This window comes from Chlorocebus sabaeus, chromosome 9 (assembly GCF_047675955.1).
Source record: "Chlorocebus sabaeus isolate Y175 chromosome 9, mChlSab1.0.hap1, whole genome shotgun sequence".
In the NCBI taxonomy this organism is placed as follows: Eukaryota; Metazoa; Chordata; class Mammalia; order Primates; family Cercopithecidae; genus Chlorocebus; species Chlorocebus sabaeus.
Genome location: NC_132912.1, coordinates 24,984,545 through 25,004,107, shown reverse-complemented (window position 1 = coordinate 25,004,107; position 19,563 = coordinate 24,984,545). Strand labels below are relative to the sequence as shown.

At 38.3% G+C, this 19,563-nt stretch overlaps 1 protein-coding gene across 1 annotated transcript in view; it reads left to right on the top strand.

The window, feature by feature from the left end:
• Window positions 1-19,298, top strand: part of ENKUR (enkurin, TRPC channel interacting protein) — a 31,452-nt gene extending 12,154 nt beyond the window's left edge. The window contains exons 2-5 of the mRNA XM_008002558.3: window positions 2,226-2,371; window positions 6,012-6,235; window positions 11,265-11,411; window positions 16,831-19,298. Of these exons, the coding sequence (XP_008000749.1) occupies window positions 2,226-2,371; window positions 6,012-6,235; window positions 11,265-11,411; window positions 16,831-17,004 (691 nt within the window). The 3' untranslated portion in view covers window positions 17,005-19,298. The remainder of the gene's footprint in view (window positions 1-2,225; window positions 2,372-6,011; window positions 6,236-11,264; window positions 11,412-16,830) is intronic.
• The last annotated feature ends 265 nt before the right edge of the window (window positions 19,299-19,563 follow it).

Below are 19,563 nucleotides of genomic sequence, written 5' to 3'. Positions count from 1 at the left end.
AAAGGTACAAGAGAGCATGAACCAAGATGGGGAAAGAAATAGAAGGAGAGATCCAAATCTAACTTCTGACCATAAAGAATACCATGTAAAAAATGTAGCTGTAAGTAATAGATTGGATTAACAGCAGCTAAGACACTGAAAAAGAAAATTTAGGTGAATTTGAAGACACAGTAATATAACAATGCAAAATGAAATACAGAGAAAAAATAGACTGAAAAGGAAAGCAGAGAATCAATGAGGCTTGAACAATATCAAGCAGTCAAAGAATCATGGAAGAGGAGAAAACGGATGAGGAAACAGAAGAAATATTTGAATAAAGGTTAAAAATTTGTCAAATTTGATGAAATCTCAAAATCTAAAAATCCAAGAATCACAGTTAACCCCAAGTAGAAAAAAAAAAATCATACCAAGAGACATTATCATCAAACTTATTAAAACTATTAATAAAGAGAAAAAAAGTTTAAAACAGCCAGAGGAAAAAAAGAAAAATTATATAGAAGAAGAAGAAGAAAGGACAGCAAATGTATCATTAGAAACAGTGGAAGCCAGAAGTTTAAAAAGGTCCTTTATGGAGAAGGAATGGTATCCGTTGGAAATATGGGTTTATACAGCAGAATAAAGAACACTGGAAATGGCAAATATATGTGTGAATATTCAAGATTTTTTCAAATATATTTAAAATATAATTATATAAAGGAAACATAATCACAATCATTTATGGATTTTTATACCACACAGAAAAGTAAAATATATTACAACACTAGGACAAGGGTGGGGTTGGATGCAAGTATTCTTTTGAAAGGTTCTCATACCATATATAAAATGCTATAATATTACTTGAAAGTAGGCTCTGATAAGTTAAACCTGTATACTGGAAAGCTGCAGTTTCCACAAAACCAAACAAAACAAAACAAAAAGCAAGATAGAAAGAATGAGCAAGGGGATATTTATAAAACAGCAAGCTGGAAAATTTAAGCAGAAACAAATCTTTAAAATCACATTAAAAGTGAATTGTATAAACATACTAAACAAAAGTAATTGTTGGCTGGATAAAATTTTTATGCAGTCTATAGGAAAACTCAGACAAATAGAAAGTCCAAGAATGGAAAAACATATACTATTGCAAGTCAAAGGGATGCTTGAGTAGCTACCATAATATCAGACAGAGTAGAATCTAGAGCAAAGAATTTTAAAAGGAATAAAGAATGTTATTTTGTAGTGATGAAGTGATCTGTTTTTCAAGAAGATATAACAATCCTAAATGCTATGCACCTACAAACAGAGCTTCAAAATACATAAAGCAAAAACTCTTTTAATTGAAAGAAGAAATAGCCAAATCCACAATTACAGTCGGAGATCTTAACATCTCTTTTTCAATAATTAATAGAATAGACAAAATCAGGAAGGATACAGTACATTTGAAGATACTTTCAGTTTGACATAATTGTCATTTATAGAACACTCCAGCCAACAGTGGCACAATATACTTTCTTTTCAAGTGTATACGGAACATTTACTAAAGTAGAACATACTTTGTGCCATAAAACAAATGTCAGAAAATTTAAAAGAATTGAAATCATACAAAGTATATTCTCTAGCCACAATGGAAATATATCTGAAATCAATTAGATATCTGGAAAATCCCAAATCTATGAAAACTAAACATGTATAAACAAACTTCTAAATCAAAGAAGACCTCAAAAGTATTAAAGTTCAAAATAAAAAACCTAAACTTGTACCTTAAGAAAGTAAAAAAAGAAAAACAAATTAAAACCAAAGTAAGAAGAAATAGTAAAAATAAGTGCAGATATCATTGAAATGGAAAACATGAACACTGGAAAATATCAATGAAATTCTGGTTCTATGAGAAGATTGATAAAATTAATAGACCCCTCGCCAGACTGATCAGCAGAAAGAGAAAGAGAAAGACAGAGAACACAAATTACTAACATCAAGAATGAGAGGAGTGACATCACTATCAATGCTACAGATGTTCAAAGGATAATAAGGAAATACTATGAACAATTTTGCCCTAGCACCTCTTTCTTAGAGCAGAGCTTCCATCTAGTTTTTCTAAGCCTGATGGACAGGGCTCAGGTAAGTGTGTTTTATGATTATGCTTCTCCATATGAATGTAGACTTAAATAAATTAAAATGTGAAATTTAAACTTTAAGTAATTTTTACTAGAAATATAAATGCTACAACTTTTTACATTTAATTTTAGGTACATATCCATTTTTAAGGCAACTGTAAAAGATGACATGCAAAAAGCTAAAACTGCAATGAAAACTATGGGACCAGCAAAAGTTGAAGTACCTTCTCCAAAAGATTTCCTAAAGAAACATTCAAAGGAAAAAACTCTACCACCCAGTAGGTTTTATCATGCTTTCTTTTTAATATTAAAAGCTTTAGCAGGTGATTTAACTATTATTGTATTGTTGATGAATATTAAACGTGCACAGGTGATAGCAGCTTTACCTCATATTAAACAGAATTTGACTAGAAGAAAGTGGAAGTAGAGAATGGAGCAGAAAAAGAGAATGGAGAATGATAAATTGCCCCCCAAATAGACTTTTGATTGGGTTTGGACTATCCAATGAAGCCCACATGCCCCACCATCTTAGTCCCTAGCTGCGGGGCTTCAATTATAAACAACAATTATAGGAAGAGTCAAGACCCCAGAGACAGTATCTGACTAATGGGCAAGATTGCCCAGCATCTAAACCCTGTCTGGCCTTTTCTCCAACAGATGAAAATTACAACCATTACTACCAGTTGTTGAAGCAACTACTAGACTCACTTTTGAGTATAGGCTTTTACTCTTCCAGACCTCTAAGATCAACTGGACTGTAATGAGTTAAATGTAATGAAGGAGGCTTCATGAATAAGTGGTAGAACCAGCTTAGGGCCCCATGCCTATTTTAATGCTGTACTCTTGCCGTACTAAAATTTTTAAATTTTGATCAAGTAGCCTTGTGTTTTTATTTTTTACTGGGCCTCAAAAATTATAGAGTTGATCCCAGTTATGGAGTCTATTGAATGATTTCAGGAAAGAAAGCTATCAGGGAAAGGGAGAGTAGATGAAAAGTGATCTGTGACAGGTTTGCATGGAAGCAATTTCTTCACAACCCAGTTATGTCTTAGGGCAATAAAGAAAAGAGAGCACCTGGGCAATACAGCAAGACCCCGTCTGTACAAAAAATTTTAAAAAATAATTAGCTAGGTGTGGTGGCATGCACCTGTAGTCTTTGCTACTCTGGAGGCTGATGTGGAAGGATCGATTGAGCCAAGAGTTCGAAGCTGCCATGAGCTATGATCAAGCCACTGTCTTCCAGCCTGGACAACAAAGTGAGACCCAATCTCAAAAAAAAAAGAAGGAGAGAAAGAGAGAGAGAGAGAGAGAAAGAAAGAAAGAAAGAGGAAGGAAGGAGGGAGGGAGGCAGAGGGGGAGGGAGGGAAGGAAGGAAGGAAGGAAAAGAAAGAAGGAAGGAAGGAAGGAAGGAAGGAAGGAAGGAAGGAAGGAAGGAAGGAAGGAAGGAAGGAAGGAAGGGGAGAAGGAGAAAGGGAAGGGAAAGGAAAGAAAAAGAAAAGGAAAGGACAGAAAGAAACGAGTCTGTCTCTTCAAAATGTTGGCTTTTTATGTCTGCTGGCCTCAAGGAAATAATGCAACATCTCAAGCCCAGCTAGAGATGTACATTTTAACAAAAGTGAAACTACTTCTCTTTATGGCAGTATTTAATGTCCCCAAATCCTCTCTCAACCCATATCTCATGACAAAGGGTAAGGGCACTATGAGGCAAGATGGCAAGATGGAAGAAGCAAGTGTGAAAATACAACATTCATCCTTCATTCGTGACTTCAGAAGTCTCTTTTGTATCTTCCTCTAGTCTTGGCCTGTTGTGCCCCAGCATTCTATGACTAACAATACCATTTGAGAATATAGGAAAATCTTAAAATGAATTTGATGCTTTCAATGCCTTAGGACCACTGGTATCCCTTGGGTCTTCATATAGCCTCTCTAGGGTTAAACATATGATATAACACAACTCTATATATATATATCCTTTGTGTCAAATAAGAAATAAAGGAAGAAGCCTATCATTTTATAAACATTTTAAGGCAAAAGCAAACCCAAAATTTCATTGACCTTTAGAGTAATTCATCAATTCGGGGTGTTAGGGCTGGGCACAGTGGCTCATGAGTGCAATCCCAGCATTTTGGGAGGCCAAGACAGGAGGATTGCTTTAGCCCAGGAGTATGAGACCAACCTGAGCAACAAAGTGAGACCCTATCTCTATAAAAATATTTTTTTAATTAGCTAGGTGTGCTGACGCACATCTGTGATCCCAGCTATACGGGAGGCTGAGGTGGGAGGATCACCTGAGCCCAGGAAGTTGAGGCTGCAGTGAGCTATGATTGCACCACTGCACTCCAGCCTGGGTAACAGAGTGAGACCCTGTCTCAAAAAAAGAGAGAGAAAAAAAGGAAGACATGCAGGGTTTTGCAAGAGCTTTAAAAACTCAGTCCAATGACAGTTCTGGAGGACAGTTCTGGAGAACTAGAAGTCCAATATCAAGGTGTCAGAGGATTAGTTTATTTTTGCTTTCCTTTTTGGGGGGTATTTTTGTTTGTTTTTATTATTAGAGATGTCTATGTTGCACAGGCTGGAGTGAGTGGTGGCTCTTCATAGGCATGATGAAAGCACACTGCAGCCTCACACTCCTGGTTTCAAGCGATCCTCCCACTCAGCCTCCCAAGTAGCTGGGACTGCAGGCATGCAACACCACACCCAGCAGGGTTGGTTTCTTTAAAGCATCTCTCATTGGCTTGTAGATGGTTATCTTTTCTCTGTATCTTTACACGTTCTTCCTTATATGTATGTCTGTGTTCAAATTTCCTCTTCTAAGGACACCAGTCATATTGGATCAGAGCCTTCTCTAATGACCTCATCTTGACTTAATTACCTCTTTAAAGACCCTTTCTATAAATACTGTTACATTCTGAGATACTGGGGGTTAGGGCTTCAACATGTGAATTCCAGGAGGACATAACTCAGCCCCTAACAAGAGGCTAATCCAGTTCATGGACTTAACAGTAAGTATTGGCTTTGCTGATAATAAAAGTTATATAAACTCATAATAAAGGTCAAATTATGCATAAATGAATAAAGTCAGTCCTTAGTAATGGTGATGGGGTTAAAATTGGAATAAGGCATTGTCAAGATAGCTGTTGCTTTCAGTTCTTAAAAATAAATTATTTCACGTTTTTGCATTGTGGCAAACCATTTGGCTATATCAAAATAGATCGATGGGAATGATCAAGCTGAAGAGGCTGTGTAAAAATGGCCAATAAGCAAGAAATACTTCTTCCGTGTATTTATATACTGTTCATATGTATGTGTGCGTGTGTGTGTGTGTGTATGTGATCTTTTTTGAGACACAATGTCACTTTGTCACCCAGGCTGGAGTACAATGGCACGATCTCGGTTCACTGCAACCTCTGCCTCCCAGGCTGAAACAATCCTCCCACCTCAGCCTCCTGAGTACCTGGGACTACAGGTGCACACCATCATGCTTGGCTAACTTTGCATTTTTTGCAGAGATGGGGTTTCACCATGTTGCCAAGACTGGTCTCGAACTCCTGAGTTCAAGTGATCTGCCCACCTCAACCTCCCAAAGTGCTGGGATTACAGGCATGAGCCACCGTGCCTAGCCTTCTCAACATACTAATTAATTATGTTGCCCTTAATGTATTTCCATTTTAATTACTGACTTTTTTTCTTTTTAAAAAATTATTTTATTGAGGCATGATTGACAGGTAAAAAGCTGTGCATATTTAATATCCACAAGTCAATGAGTTTGAGGATAAGTATAAACTTCTATCTTAAATATTTAAATATATTATGACTAAAACTTAAATATACAAGTGGTAAAATATCTGGATATTATAAATAGTACTGAGTAGCAGTGTTTGTAGTTTAATACTAACAAAGAAATGTTATATTTAACAGAAAAAAAGTTTGATCGGAACATGCCCAAAAAGCCTGCTGTGCCATTGAGGACTGACCATCCTGTCATGGGAATACAGAGTGGAAAAAATTTTATAAATACAAATGCAGCCGATGTCATCATGGGAGTGGCTAAAAAGCCTAAACCAATTTATGTTGATAAAAGAACGGGAGACAAGCATGATGTTGAGCCTTCAGGACTAGTTCCAAAGTACATCAATAAAAAGGTAGCCTTGTGGTATATTAATGAGAGGGCTGAGATTCAAATAATTTAAATATGGTGTTCCTGGTGATCATCTATATGATCAGGATTAGTGCTCTCATTGAACACATTGTCTACGTTGCTGATTCTCATTCTTCTGCAATCTGTGTTTGGTCCAAATCTAATGTGATAAAGTTACAAAGAACTCGTAGTAAACAATTCCGTATAGTTCAGTAGATAAAAGTTATTGTTTTCCTTAATTTTGATTATCAATATATTTAACAATTTCAATAAACATTCTCTGAAAGATATTTTTGGTTAGGTGGAAATGTCACTAAAAGCAGTCATTACTGTAAATCTAGAAGGAATAAGCTGTCAGATGGTCTTAAGATTTAGTCATTAATTGTAGTAACTTGGCAGCTGAATAAGAAAAATGAAGCAGAATGCAGCTTTAGAGCCATCCATCTCATCAGTGTAGTATAAATAATTCACATTCCTATTTTAACATGAATATATTTATTTGGTTTTGGGTTTTGGGTGAAGACTTGAAAGTACTGTACAATAATCTAGTCGTTTTGGGTCCTTCATTTGTATCTGAAAAGGCGTATAATTTCATTGGTGAACATTATAGTTTAAATATAGAGTTTTTTTGTGGTTTTTTTTGAGACATATTCTCATGCTGCTTCCTAGGCTGGAGTGCAATGGTGCAATCTCAGCTCACTGCAACTTCCAGCTTCCAATTCGAGTGATTCTCCTCTCTCAGCCTCCAAAGTAGCTGGGATTACAGGCATGCACCACCAGGCCTGGTTAATTTTTGTATTTTTAGTAGAGAGGGGGTTTTACCATGTTGGCCAGGCTGGGCTTGACTTCTGACCTCAAGTGATCTGCCCGCCTCAGCCTCCGGAAGTGCTGGGATTGCAGACATAAGCCACTGCGCCCAGCCAAATACAGATCTTTAAAATAAAAAAGTTTACAAAAATCTTATTTAATCCTACTTTATTTTGCATACTTATAGAGCTTAAAAGTGCTTGAAATACACAAAATATGAAAGCATTCTGGGCACAGTGGCTCACACCTGTAATCCCAGCACTTTAGAAGGCCGGGTGGATTGCTCGAGGTCGGGAGTTCAAGTCCATCCTGGGCAATGTGGTGACACCCCATCTCTACTAAAAGTACAAAAATTAGCCAGACATGGTGGTGTGTGCCTGGAATCCCAGCTACTTGGGTGGCTAAGGCACAACAATCGCTTGATCCCAGGAGGCAGAGGTTACAGTGAGCCAAGGTTGTGTCACTGTACTCCAGCCTGGGTGACAGGGCGAGACTCTGTCAAAAAACAAACAAACAAAAAGAGTGCAAATTTCTAAATAATAAGTTGCGTCAAGAAGAAATGAAGGAAGGGAGGGAGAAAGGAAAGGACAGAAGGAAAAAGGAAGAGACAGATAAGGAAAAAGGAAGAGAGATAAAAGAACAAAAGAAAAGAAACTGCAATAGTGATGTACAGGGGCCTTGAATTAAAGAGTCCAACGATCTACCGTGATGAATCCAATGCCAGAGGAAAATCAAAACAGGACCCTCAAGGCTGTTTTCAGAGGACACTGTCTTCTCAGGAATCTAGGAGTTTGCAGGATAAGCCAATAAAGTTACTTCAGGCTTCTCCAGGTACTTCCTCCTTCTGTGGCCCCTGGAAACTGTTTTATACTCCTTGTCCCACAGGATAGGGAAAAGTGGAAAACTCACTCTCCTGGCTCTTAAAGCCACTTCCAATCCATTTTTTCTCCATGATTATATGAAAAGTCTTCGATGGTCGTGCCACCACCTGCCACACACTCTGCCCCTCCTTCTGGCTGCTCTCTAAGCTGTCCACTTTATTGCATTTTCTAACTTCAACAGGAAATTTGAAGAATCCATCCTGGAAACAGAAAAATACCAGATCTGTCTATGCGCATTTACCAAGCCATGAAAGCACCATGTACATAATGTCCTTTTGGTGTTGCTGACTAGCAATCAGTGCTCACGAAAGACTTACTCAATTTACTTTTCCCTTATCAGAGTTAAGTTTTAAAGATCTATTATTGGTAGGTGAGATAGTAAATAAATTCTTTTAAAGTCAATGTCATATTTTTATAAAATGAGTGAACTCCTGTTTCAGTTCCAAGTGAATTATATGCCATTCATACCATGAGAAACGATTTCTGAAAACAAGCAAGGATAGATGATCACATGAGGTATTTAGCAATAGTAGTAAAGACATTATTTCAAATTGTAACTCTGCCACTTAGTAACGGTGATTTCCAACAATCCATTGGATTTATCACAGGGTCGTAGTGAGGATTAAATAATATAAAATATATTGAGCACTTGGCACAAAATATGACACCTAATAAAAGAACAAAGAGTAAATATTATAATATATGCAATTTTATTAACAGTATGCATTAGCCTCCGGTGATTCAGCCCATAGAAATATTTCAGATCATTGACGCTTTTGCTCATTTGTGAGTTTTTTTCTGAACTGTATCATGCCATTCCCTTTCTTTTTAAAAGAAAATGTAATTTAATTTTTTTTAGAGATGGGAGTCTCACTATGTTGCCCAGGCTGGTCTTGAACTTTTGGGCTCAAACAGTTCTCCTGCCTAGCTGTCCCAAAGTGCTGGGGTTGCAGGCATGAGCCACTGTGCCCAGTCATTCTCCTTCTTAAACAGAGTATGCCAAATATAACTTAATCTTTTTGTGATCCTGCAGAATCATCATGATGAAGCTCCATTATTGTTATTAAGTTGTAATGAGGTATTTCCCTCAGTGTTTTCCAAAGTGGATTGGCCTGTCTCACTGCACCAACTGCTCAGAATACTGGGCTCCCAGAGTCTATTTGTGTTGTCCTCTGCAGCTTCCAGAACACATTTATATCTAGGATTTCTATCCCTGGTTCAGTCAGGATGGGTTAAGTTACACTGTGATGACAAACAACCCCCAAATTTCAGTAACTTAAAACCACAAAGTGTTATTGTTTGCTTTTGCCACATGCCCTTTGAGGGTTGTTACAGGCTCTGCTTCTTTTCCTTCTTCCAGGCCCCAGAAAAATCTAAACATTGCTTGTCACTAGACCAGACAGGAAAAGACACAGCAAGTCATCCACTAATTCTTAAGGCTTCTATCCAGAAGTGGCAGAAGTCACCTCCACTGACACTGAGCAATTCGGGGCATATGGCTACATCTTACTTGATGAGGACAACACAGCAAAGTGTTGTCCTACCAAGTGTCCAAAAGGAAAACAGAATATTTGTTAGAATTTTAATGACTACCATACCTCCCAACTGCTGCTGCTTCAGCGAGTTCCTTCCCGACCTCCTTGTTTATCTAAAATAGTCCCTAGTATTTTCTTTTCCCTCACTATCCTTATTTATTTTACTTCAGAGCACATATATATTATTTCATTCTCCATTTTTGGTGAATCTCTGTCACCATAGAATGCAAATTCCCTGAAGACAGAAATTTGCCTTTTTTATTCACCAGTATACCTAACACCAAGTACATTCTCAAATATTTTTTAAAGAAGGAATACATAGTAGTCCTGTTTCTACACATGGTGAAATCAAACGCATTTACTAAGCTGAAAGAATCATAGCTGATGGTTTCACTGTCAGTCGCTGTGAAACGGGAGAAGTTGTCTTATTCCCCTTGCAGGGTGTACCATAGGGCTGTGGCTCACTTCTTCGATGCCCCACTGCTTAGACCTCTAGGGGAAGCATGCAGATGGGCAGATTGTGGGGCTCTGACTCCACAGCAGTGTCTATGGGTCAATGTTGGCAGCTCCTGAAGCCCCAGCGGGCATGTGTTACAGGGTGTGCTCTTTTAATTTAGCTGTCCATAGGCGGCTTGTGTTTTCTCAATTAGACTCCCTGCCTTATCACAAGGGCAGAGGGCTTCCAAAGGACTTTTTGTATCCCAGGATTCTTGCCTTGGTATACTGGAAGAATTGGATCACATGTGGGCTTGGAGAATGAGCGCAAGGTGTTATTGAGTGGAAGTAGCTCTCAGCAGATGGGGGAGCCCGAAGGGAGATGGATTTTCCCTGGAGCCGGGCAGCTCTGTGACTCGGGCTTTCCTCCCACCACCCCGGCCAAACTCCGTGTTGTTCCACTGGTCAATGGCCTGCCAGCATGCCAGTGCTCAACGGTGTGCTCTTATGTTGGCATGCTTCTCTCGACCGCCTCCATTTATACGTTCTTCCATTGATGTGTTCCTCTCGACGTGCAGCCATTTGTGTGCCTGCCTGCTAGGGTCTTGGGGGTTTTTACAGGCACAGGATGGGGGCATGTTTTTATAATGTTTTGGAAGATTTTGTCTTTTCTTTAACAAGACCACAAAAAAGAGACTTCAAAATATTCAAGATGTTTCAGGTAAAAACTGAAGAACATAGAAGGTAGAAAAGCCAACTCTTAGGAGTAAAATATCAGCCAAGAATAGGGGTGGGAAACATTCAGAAAAGGAAAAACAAGCAACTGCAATAACAACTCCATCCATTTATTTATTTATTTATTTATTTATTTAGAGATGGAGTCACACTCTGACACTCAGGCTGGAGCGCAGTGGCACCATCTTTGCTCACTGTAACCTCCACCTCCCAGCCACCTGAATTCAAGAGATTGTCATGCCTCAGCGACCTGAATAGCTGGGACTACCAGTACATGCCACAATGCCCAGCTAATTTTTGTATTTTTAGTAGAGACGGGATTTCACCATGTTAGCCAGGCTGGTCTCAAACTCCTGACCTCAAGTGATCCACTCCCCTCAGCCTCCCAAAGTGCCGGGATTGCAGGTGTGAGCCACCATGCCTGGCCAATAACAACTCCATTTTAAAAGGCAGAAATCTACTAGCTCTCAACGGGTGGGGGGGGGGGGTAAAAAATCACTGAATTTTGTCAATTTACAGAGTTTTGAGCAAAGGCTTTAAGTCTGTACCATTTCTTTTTCTCCCATCATCAGTTGATATGTACATATATATAAGATTGCATACAAAATATTGATTACTTTTTTCTGCAAAATCTTCTTAGGATTATGGTGTCACACCTGAATACATATGTAGGCGAAACGAGGAAATAAAGAAAGCCCAAGAAGAATATGATCGTTATATCCAGGAAAACCTTAAGAAAGCAGCTATGAAAAGGCTCTCCGATGAAGAAAGAGAGGCGGTTCTGCAGGTGTGTGTTCTGCCATTTACATTCATCTGTAACTCTTTGGATCACCTCTGAAAGAAAGGTGTACCATCACCTTGATGATTAAAGTCAGCACTTTGATTTTGAAATCAGAACAATCTCTTTGGATTACAGTTAAAAACTACATACAGCAAAGCTTACTCTTTGGAGAGAGCAAAAAGTTATAATATAGGGATTCATTGAATAATATTTTATTTCCAATTTGGTGAACTGTTTTTCTCCTGAACTACGGTTGTAAGGAAGCCTACCTTCCTCTACAATGAACACGCATGAAATGAGGCAAATAAAGCATTTTTATTTTCATTTTTATGCCCCTGAGTTTGTGAAGAATAATAAATTAGATATTTTTCACTAGATGGAGCTCTAGAATAATTGAAAGTGTCCTTAAAACAACTTTTTTTTTCTTTCCTATAAGCCACATGTCCAAAATTTTAAATAAACAGGTGTTAGGTTTCACATATGTTTCTCTTGTTTTTAATTAAATAGACTTAAAGATATATTTATATTGGATTTTTTAATGCAGGACTTTTATCTGAAGCATTTAAAATATTAGGGGGCATAAGCAGGGTTTCTGCTTCATCATTTGTATAAGTATTGAATCAAGCACCTCTTTGGTTTTTATAGTCATACTTTCTCTTGTAGAGGTAGAAATAATACTTAATTGTTTGTTTGTTTTTTTTCATTTTGAAAACATCCCATGAAGCCATTTCTCGTGTCTTATTAATCTGTTGAAAAGTGGATTCATATGCTGTTATAAATTCTTAACATTTTATCAATGTCATCATAATCCTCAATAAACATTTCTTAAATGCTAAACCCTGAGGATATTTTAAAAGGCATAAGATTTTTTTAAATGTCTACCATGGAGAATTGTGCAATTTAATTAGTGAGAGGTACTACGGATCTATGTACATGTATAGATGTGAATGTGCGTATGTATGCAGCTCCTAAGTTTCACAAGGTTCCAAGGCACTAGTCCCGCCCCAAGGAGTATAGATCATTAGCTGGGCCTGAAAATGTAGAGTGACGGCGTGTCCCAGACATTAGGAGTGGCTCAAAGGCAAGGACGGTGTCTCTTTGCTGACAGCAGCATCCCCAGTGCCTAGCACAGTGCTCAGTGGAAACGCAGATGTTCAGAAATGGTCTGCTGCAAAGGAGGAAGGCAGACAGGCAGGAAGGAAGGCTGGCAGACATGGAAGTGAGAATTGGCATGTCATTTTCAGGGAGAGCTCTGGTCTGTGGCCCATTCTGTCTCTCTCATTTGGATGTTCCCATTTTCAGAAAGTATATGCCTTTGTGAAAGCCAGGATTTTACACCTAAATGATGCTGAAAAATAGGAATATGATGAAGAACTCAGAAGTGACAGGTCCTTCCCTTCTGTGTCTTTTTGGCTGCAGGAGATAAGCAGCCCTCAGCTTCCTATTACGGTCACTACAGAGTTACCCTTTGATGTGACAATAGCAAATCCTCCACTGGATGCCTTATGAGCCAGGGAGCAGAGCTGCCATAGTAACGAAGCCACTGGCCGGCCTCCTGATGAGCCCTGATCCTTCCCTGGGCAAGAGTTGCGTGTAGTTCGATGACAGTCTGGTTGTATGCCCCTGAGTAAGCCACATTCTGCTCATTCTTCATAAAATAACAGTCTCATTATACCTGGACAGGATCGTCTGGTCTAGTGATTCCAAATTTCTCATTTTTAAAATGAGGGCTATATATATATATATGTGTGTGTGTGTGTGTATATATACACACATATATATATATAATGAGGGCTATATATATATATATATATATGCTGTGTCACTCTACATTTTCAGGCCAGCTGAAGATCTATAATCCTCCAGTGGTGACTGGTGCCTTGGAACCGTATGAAACTGAGGAGCTACATACATACACACATTCATATCTCCACATGTACATAGATCCATAGTTCCTCTCACCAATTAAATTGCAAAATTCTCTATTTATACATATTTTCTGTATAAATTATATATGATGTATATACAATATATACAAATAAATTTTATTTATGTATATAAATATATATATACATATATATATATAAAAATTTTTTTTGAGATGGAGTCTTGGTCTGGCACCCAGGCTGAAGTGCAGTGGCATGATCTTGGCTCACTGTAACCTCCACCTCTCAGGTTCAAGTGATTCTCATGCCTCAGCCTCCCAGGCAGCTGGAACAACAGGCATGCACCACCACGCCCACCTAATTTTTTTTGTATTTTTTAGTAAAGATGGGGTTTTGCCATGTTGCCCAGGTTGGTCTAGAACTCCTGGCCTCTGGTGATCCACCCACCCCGGCCTCCCAAAGTGCTGGGATTACAGACATGAGCCACTATGCCCAGCCCTTAATACTAATATATTAAGTGGGCCCCTTTGTTCATTTGTTTATTTATTGAATATCTACTGTGTTCCAGCCAGAAGGATACTGTAGAAAGCAAAATAAACACAGTCCTCAGTGTCAGTGAACTTAGAGTTTGATTTTCATTTGTCCTCGGTCACAAAACTATCAAGTGCATCAACAGGGACCAAAACTCATTTACCAATTGCCAGGCTGGTGTTTCCCCCACTACAGAACACATACTTGCAGAGGAGGTAGCAAAGGGAGGCTGCGTCGGTCAGGGCTCCAGCAGGAAATCAAAGGCACACTCAGCTAGGACTTGGGAGATAACTTATGTTTGTTTACTTTATTTATTTATTTGAGACAGTTTTGCTCTGTTGCCTAGGCTGGAGTGCAGTGGCACAATCACGGCTCACTGCTAGCTGGGATACTACCATGCCTGGCTGTTTTTTTTTTTTTTTTAATCTGTTTATTTCATTTTTTTATTTTTTATTTTTAGAGAGGGAGTCTCACTATGTTGCCCAGGCTGGTCTCAAATTCCTGGCCTCAAGCAATCCTCCTCCCTCAGCCTCCCAAAGTGTTGGGATTACAGGCATGAGCAGTGGCCACTGAAGAGAATTCATGAAGGAATTATTGACAGAAGCGAAGTAGGGTTAAGGGAACCAACAAGAAGCACTGAGGCACCCCAGGAGTAGGGACAATAGGAATTAACCACACCTAGGCTTGAAGGGCAGCAGGCACAAGAGGCAGTGCTCTCAGAATCCAGTGAGAGCTGGAGCTGGGCTGAGGGTCACAGTCATAGATGAATGCAGCTAGAACCCGTGTCCAGACTGTCCTAGGAGAGGAGGAGAAATGCCCCAACCTCTCTCTCCGCCCTCCAGGGCTTTCTGTGGCTGAACTGGGGCCAAAGGGTGAAAGAGCTGGGAGCACCCCATAAGGTGGAGAATTTTGGGGGTGGGGGAGGGTGCAAAAGGAGCATGAAACTGAAGGCGCTTCTTATTATAAGATCAGTTCTCCCTATCTGAATTTTTTCCAAAATGAACGATATTATTTCAGCATTAAAATAGAAGAGAGGAAAATTAAGAAATAAAAATAAGGGAAAATTGCTATTGCTGCAACACATGAAATATCTTTTTAGATGAAATAATGAAAAAACCTCTTAAAGTCAGCAAGTAGCCTATTTCAGTATCATATGAAATATTTGCTACATTTAGTTTCCATCCCTGACTGTTGACTTTGATCCAAACGTTATTGTACACACCGGAAGATAAAAGCAAACTATCCTTTAAAAGAAAATACGGAGGAAAACTGTAGCTGCTGTGACTGCAAGTAATATGGAAATATCACCCAACTAGCTATGAAAAACCTTTGATATCCGCAAGTGTACAAATACATAGACTTCCTCTCTGCAATAGACACCCCTGTGGAGCACTGTGGGAACCTCTTTCACATTCCATAATGAAAGGCTGTGGAGAAATAGAATTCTTTTGAGGGCTTCTTTTTGGAATACAACGCATACACTATCAAGAACTGTGTAGCCTCCTCTTCTTAAATTTTAACCTGGATACTTTTTCTTCTGTCCTTTCCCTTTCCCAGATCCTTAGCTCACTCAAGAAGGTCTCATAGTTTGTCGCCCCTTTCCCCAACCAACCTCTTCTATACAGTGTGCCATGACCTGTCATCAGCCCTTTTATCGAAGCATGGAAATAAATCATTGAAATTTTATTGTCCCCGGAAGTTTCTACAAGATTAAATTTGTACCGTCAGAGCTTACGATGAAGGCATTATTATATGAGTCACTTCTAATCCTCTTTTACACCTATATGTACGGCCATGGTTTTCAAGGACCATGTTTTCTAGGCAGTATTTTCAGTTTTGGGGTTTTGGTTTTGGGTTTGCTGTCAGGCAGGGTCTCACTCTGTTGTTCAGGCTGGAGTGCAGTGGCGCAATCATGGCTCACTGCAGCCTCAACCTCCTGAGCTCAGGTGATCCTCCCACCTCAGCCTCTCAGGTAGCTGGGACCACAGGCCCATGCTACCATACCTGGCCATTTTTTGTATTTTTTGTAGAGACAGGTTTTTGCCATGTTGCCCACACTGGTCTCGAACTCCTGGGCTCAAGCAATTCATCGTCAAGGCAGTATCTTAAATTGCACTTTCTGTTTTGCTTTTGTGTAAATAAAATAATCTATGTGCCCATAATGAATAATTAGAAAGTGTTGACTTATAAAATTTCATTGAATTAATTTAATTAGTAGTTTAAGACCATTTTGTCTATGGAGCCCATAGGGCACTGTGATAAAAAATGGTAATTATGCAGAAACAGAAATAACCTTTATTGCTCCTAAGAGATCCCTAATATTGCATTTGTTGATTTGTGAGAATCGAAAACGTTAGCTATATTATTGAATTAGCATGTGTGTTACATTTAATGACCTTTCAATCATTTATAGAATACATTAATAGGAACTATAGATCCCTTAACTATATAGAGGGCAGTTGGTTCTTTCTAATATATTGAAAAGACACTTAGAAGATCGTCTTTTGTGCAAGTGAATTTCAGCAATTTTACAAATCCCATTTGTTAGAAATAAGAAAATATGGCCATGAACATCAGAATTAGGTCTTTTGATGTGATTTCTCTGTTGAAGAATGAGGATAAAAAAGAAAATTTTACAAAACAATTTCCTGTTCAAAAATGTTGTTCTAAGTGGTTTTTTACCCACACATTTGCTGTAAGCTTTAGCTTCACACTACTCATAACTCTGCATGTACATTTTTCATGGTAAAAACAAGTACAGTAACAACAAAAACAGAGCAAACAAATACTCCCAGTGGGAACCGAGCACACAGTCAAGGATGGGATTTGGCCTCTGTACAGTATTTTTGGTTACTGTGGCCAAGTACTTGATAAATACATGTCATTTTAGAAGTTATTTTTGTCAGTTTCTTTTACCTATTGACATTTTTCATTACTGATTAACTTTTCCAATTTCCTTTACTTTTGCAGTTTGCTTTGGTATTTACAAGTTTCTTCACCATTTGCAGGGGCTGAAAAAGAACTGGGAAGAGGTGCATAAAGAATTCCAGTCCCTCTCGGTCTTTATAGATTCTATACCAAAGAAGATCCGCAAGCAGAGGCTGGAAGAAGAAATGAAACAACTGGAACACGACATTGGTGTAATTGAAAAGCACAAAATTATTTATATTGCCAATAAGTAAGAGTGGATCTTTAAAGTATAGCAATTTCAATGCAGGGAAAAAAAACCATGGAAAATATAAAAGTAAAACTCCACGTTTTTCAAAAAGGAAAATACTATGAAGAGAATAAAAATAGACTTAATCAGAATGCTTAGGCAATGTGCAAAGAATAATTGAGTTATTCACTTATACAAGAAGAAATTTTGTTTTTACTAGTGTCACGTTTTCCACATATAAACTATTACATTTGAGAATATGTGTTCCAGTTCCACAATGTAATTCATTATTATTACATGTTTCACATAAACATTAATTTCTAGGTACTGAAAAATAAAGTCAGCACTCAAAACTTCACTTTTTTTTTTCCTGCAGTGCATGATACCAACAGCACAACTTTGAAAACTGTTAAGTATTTTGAACTGGAAATGGTAACATGTGCCTTCTTACTACTCTAAGTGTCTCCAACACATTGTTTCTGAGCTCCACAAATGCAAAAGATGTATTTTCCTGTGGCCCATGACATTTGCAGTTATTCCAAGTGATAAATATTTTCAGTATTCGTAACACTGTATATGATGAAAGGCTTCTATTTGGAGGAAGAAAAATTAAGAAGACAACTTACAAAATCAAGACTACAACTTGTAAAAGGCATCATTGAGGATGATTAAGGAGAATAGCCTCCTTTCTAGAATACTAACTTCGATATTCTTGTTTTATTCCACAACTCACTATGCATATCTTATTTAAATGTTTTTTTTTCCTTTTGGTCCTTTCCACTTATCTATTTTATGAATTCTAAAGTTACATTTGTAAGATTACATAATCTATTAAGCAATAAGTTTATGTTAGTAGAGCTGTTTTCAACCCAAAATAAGAAAAATAGCTCTAAATATCTAAGAGGAAAAAGTTATTTTATGAAATTTTAAATTAGAAAAATTGGGTAAAATATATGCAACTATAAAATATCAGAGAAGTAACCATTTCTACTACTTACACTCGTTTTTATCCTCTGGACAACATAAAAAACAAAATATGGGAGCCTTTCAAGCTTTTTTTGCAAACACAGAATTTGGAAGCCTTATAGAAAAGCTTATTTTGGTTACTTAAAGAAAAGTAGTTCACATACAATTTTTTTGAAGATTCACTTCAAACTTGTCTGTATGAGTATCTTTATTCCTTTATTAACTTAGGGTGGATATAAAATAAAGGATAATATATGATACATTCTCACTTACCAAGAATGGTTGGTTGCTATTTAGGGTAGGCTAACAGCTGTGATAGTACACTCCAAAATGTATAATTACATAAACATATATTCAATTCTTGCTAACATAGCAGTACTTTGCTGTGAGCAGGTCAGCAGGAACCCTTTTCTGCAGCCACTCAGGGACCCAGACTTACAGAGTGGGTAGGATGTACCTGATCCAGAGTTAGGGAGAGGCATGTACAGGCCAGGCCTAGAAATGATGCATATCATTCCCGTTTGCATCGCTAAGTAAGCAACTTAAGTTATTTTACCAAACTCCAAATCTCAGTTGCCTGATACAGATACATTCTTCATTTACATCACTGTGCAATGCGACTAAGGGTGGGGGTATAACTCTGTTCCCTCAGTCACTCAGGGGCCCACTCTCCTTTTGTCTGGTGGCTCTATTGATCCAGGCAGCCTTTCTCTGCCAGTTCAGGATGAGATGTTTAGGTAAGTATTTTATTTGTGAAATGATTGCTATACATACTCATTTTTAAATAATTCAAAATCAGTAGCAATGCAAAAATATTCTAATTACTTTAGCCTTATGGATATTATGCTTTGAAGTCATGAGTGGGAGTTGCCTTAAATGTTAAAATGAAAACTTTGTGGTTTTAACAGCTAATTCTTTTGCCTTCTGTAAATGTCTACTGAAGAATCTAGACTTTTCTCTATGGTCTACACTGTTGTCCTAGATGGACATTGTTGCTTTTCTTTCACACAGCCTTCAGAGTGAAACATTCCCATCCATTGTTCCTGGGAGGGTGATCCCTACCATGGGATCCCAACTTTGGATAAAGCCAGTTCAACCTCCCCCAATCCATACACATACATACCTGGGTCATCCTATCACCCAGAAGAGGGACAAACACCTGACTTGGACAGCTGTCCAGTGACTGATCAGATTATCTCTCTCTTGAGAGCATGAATTAAGAGACATGGAGACTGCAGTCACTTGGGAGTAGACACCTGAGACTAAAAAGTCAAACTTCATTATGCAGCTAGTTTGACTTGGTTTCTCGTCCTGTTCAAAGGAAGAATGGGTAGAATAAAGATTTGATGTGGTCTGGCCCTTGTCTGTGATCTTTTTAGCTTGATTTCTTGAAATGCTGCTTCTTCCCTACCCACTGTAACTGGCATTCTGATAGTACTGAGGTACTAGAGACCTCCCAGATCTGCACACATGGTTCCCTCTGCCCAGAAAACTGCCTTTTTCTTTCTCTCATCCTACATAGCTGCCTGGCAAATCCCTAGTCTTCATCAGCTCACATCACATTTCCATGACAATCCTCTTTGATTCCTCAGAATCTGGCCTGCCTTTATGGCACTGG